Genomic DNA, 2,500 nt, shown 5'->3' with positions numbered 1-2,500 from the left:
GCTGCCCATGACTTAGCAATAGTGAAAATGTTTCATTCAACCCTGACAGTGTTGCTTGCACTGAGAGGCCGCAGTGACAGCTTACCCAAGGGGGCAGCACTTACCATTCTGTTTAAAACGTCTTAACATGCTCCAAAAAACACCCCAAAAATATGCAACATCAGCAGACACCTTACATCCATATACTGTAGTGTGTATGGCTCAAAAAGAGTGATAAAGTGTTAAAACAATGTGTAAGTGCAAGCAGCCACATACCGGATTGTTGACATCCCCGTCTTCCGGGTAGTCCAAAGTCCAAGTCCATCCGTTGAGCTAGCGCATATCCCTCATGAAAGCCTGAGTTTTGCAGAGAGAAACGTATTCCAGCATTTTAGTTTTTTCAATTCATACATTGTGGACCATGTAAGATGTAAGGCCATTATCTTTATTATAATGTGCCCATTATCTCTACATTAGCCCATTAGTTTCTTCATCATGGATTTCTGAAACTGCTTTGATGACCACTGAGCACCATAGCTGGATTTGCCATTAGGCATACAGGGCATTTGCCAGGTGAACTGCTGAATCTCTCAATTGCCTGCCGGACCGATCTTGGCCGAAAATGCCCAGCCCAATTTTTGTCCCAGTCCAGCCCTGCTGATCACTGACATCTTTCTGCAAGGGCTACGGCCATGCACCAAAGAACTAGCTCAAACAGAATCACAATAACAGTATATGTCATGGCCAATGATACGCTGTAATGTGGTCCATAATGTATGAATTGAAAAACTAAAATGCTGGAATATGTTTCTGTCTGCAAAAATCAAGTTTTCGTGAAGGATATACGCTAGCTCTACGGATGGACTTGGACTTTGGACTACCCGGAAGATGGGAAAGTCAGCAAAATGATATGTGGCTGCTTGCACTTACACATTGTTTTAAACACTTTTTCACTCTTTTTGAGTCATACACACTACAGTCCAGTGTTGTAAGGTGTCTGCTGATGTTCCATATTTTAGGATGATTTTTGGAGCATGTTAAGACGTTTAAAACATAATGTTAAGTGCTTCTCCCATGGGTAAGCTGTCAATGCAGACTCTCAGTGCAAGCAACACTGTCAAACAACTGAAAAAACTTTGCGTCTTCGCTATTGCTAAGTCATGGGTATCTTGGGCAATAAAGCTGGATGTTGTAGATGGCAAAAATGGTCCTTTAGTATGCAGAATTGGTTATTTGGTCACGATTTCCTGTTACCCTCTTTCCAGAAGTTTGAGGTATCAAGATATAGTATAACATGTCTTTATACAGTGTTTTTTTATATGAGGATGTCACTTATTCTTCACTGGGCAGTTGGTGTTTGTTGCTAAGGGCTATGGCTAGTTAGGAAGGAATGGCTTGGACGCTGCGTAGTCTCAGGATTGAACTTGAAGCACCAATAGTGGTGCTGGGCAGTTTGCACAAGGCAACGAGATTGTGAAGTTTCATCTGATTGCTTTTTGTTAGTATAAGGATACTTCCATGCAGCTAGCATCATTACATAGTTGAACTCAAATGGGTTTGAAATTAGACAGCATTCAAGGCAAAATTAAAATTGCAAGTTTTCAGCAAGACCACCACACTGAATTTAAACAGATTTCACATTGACTACACCACAAAAATGTGTTAACATTTCATGATTAACAGTTAAAAAGTGCAATATATCAAACTATAATGAGCATCCATACTCACACACTGCCTCAATCCATGCCTGTTCTCACCACAGGAATTTGCTGGCTTTATAGCGAATCTTTGTGTGTTTGTGTGTGTTTTACATACTTTCTGTATGACTGTGTTTCTCATCGACAGAGAAATGTCAAATGAATGCCAGATTGGAGATGTAATGAGCTTCTGTTAGAACAGCCCGATGAGTATGATTGGAGACATAGTGTGAGTACCCATACAAAAAACAAAAAAAGGCACGCACGCACAAAAAACAAACAAAAACAAAAGAACAGATTGGAGAGAGAGAGATAAGCCAGCACCTACCAACACTTGTTGCAGGTGTCATGCACAATATTGAGCCTGGCCATCATGCATTGCGACAGGAAGTGGATGGGGGGAAAAGGAGGAAGAGAAAGAAAGGGGGAGTGGGGGGGTGGGAGGTGTAGGGTGAGGAGAAGAAACAACAACACCCAACACACCAGTCATTGAAACGGTGAAGACAAAACAAACAAGTAGGGGGCAGAGAGTGGGGTTATGGGGACACAGGGAAAAAGTCAAGGTCAATGTTAAGGTCAAATGATATCTGAAATTTAATCAATGCACAATAAAATGGTGACATTAGTCGGGAGGTGCAAGGAGGAAACAGTTGTAACTACAGTACTTTTATTAGCCTACTAACAGTAGCCCAACACTAAATTTACACAATCACGTTGTGGTGTGTGTGCGTGTGTGTATGTGTGTGTATGTGTGTGTGTGTATGTGTGTGTGTGTCTCTGTGTGTGTGTGTGTCTGCGTGTGTCTGTGTCTGTGTCTGTGTCTG

The 2,500-nt window shown here is 41.7% G+C and overlaps 1 protein-coding gene across 20 annotated transcripts in view; it reads right to left on the bottom strand.

Annotated features, from left to right (window-relative positions):
- The window catches only part of LOC134454608 (muscleblind-like protein 1), a 245,836-nt gene that overhangs the window by 5,498 nt on the left and 237,838 nt on the right, over positions 1–2,500 (bottom strand). For 10 of the 20 annotated variants that reach the window (XM_063205684.1, XM_063205690.1, XM_063205687.1 and 7 more), the window contains 2 exons: positions 2,005–2,040; positions 256–336 (listed from right to left, as the gene is read on the bottom strand). The exons of 4 other annotated variants lie outside the window; for them this stretch is intronic. In XM_063205684.1, coding sequence (XP_063061754.1) covers positions 256–336; positions 2,005–2,040 — 117 coding nt within the window. The remainder of the gene's footprint in view (positions 1–255; positions 337–2,004; positions 2,041–2,500) is intronic. 6 more of the 20 variants (XM_063205695.1, XM_063205692.1, XM_063205699.1 and 3 more) reach the window with 2 other exon arrangements.

This window comes from Engraulis encrasicolus, chromosome 8 (genome assembly GCF_034702125.1).
Source record: "Engraulis encrasicolus isolate BLACKSEA-1 chromosome 8, IST_EnEncr_1.0, whole genome shotgun sequence".
Lineage (NCBI taxonomy): Eukaryota > Metazoa > Chordata > Actinopteri > Clupeiformes > Engraulidae > Engraulis > Engraulis encrasicolus.
Note: the sequence above shows the minus strand (reverse complement) of the source record. Positions and strands in the feature narration are given on the sequence as shown.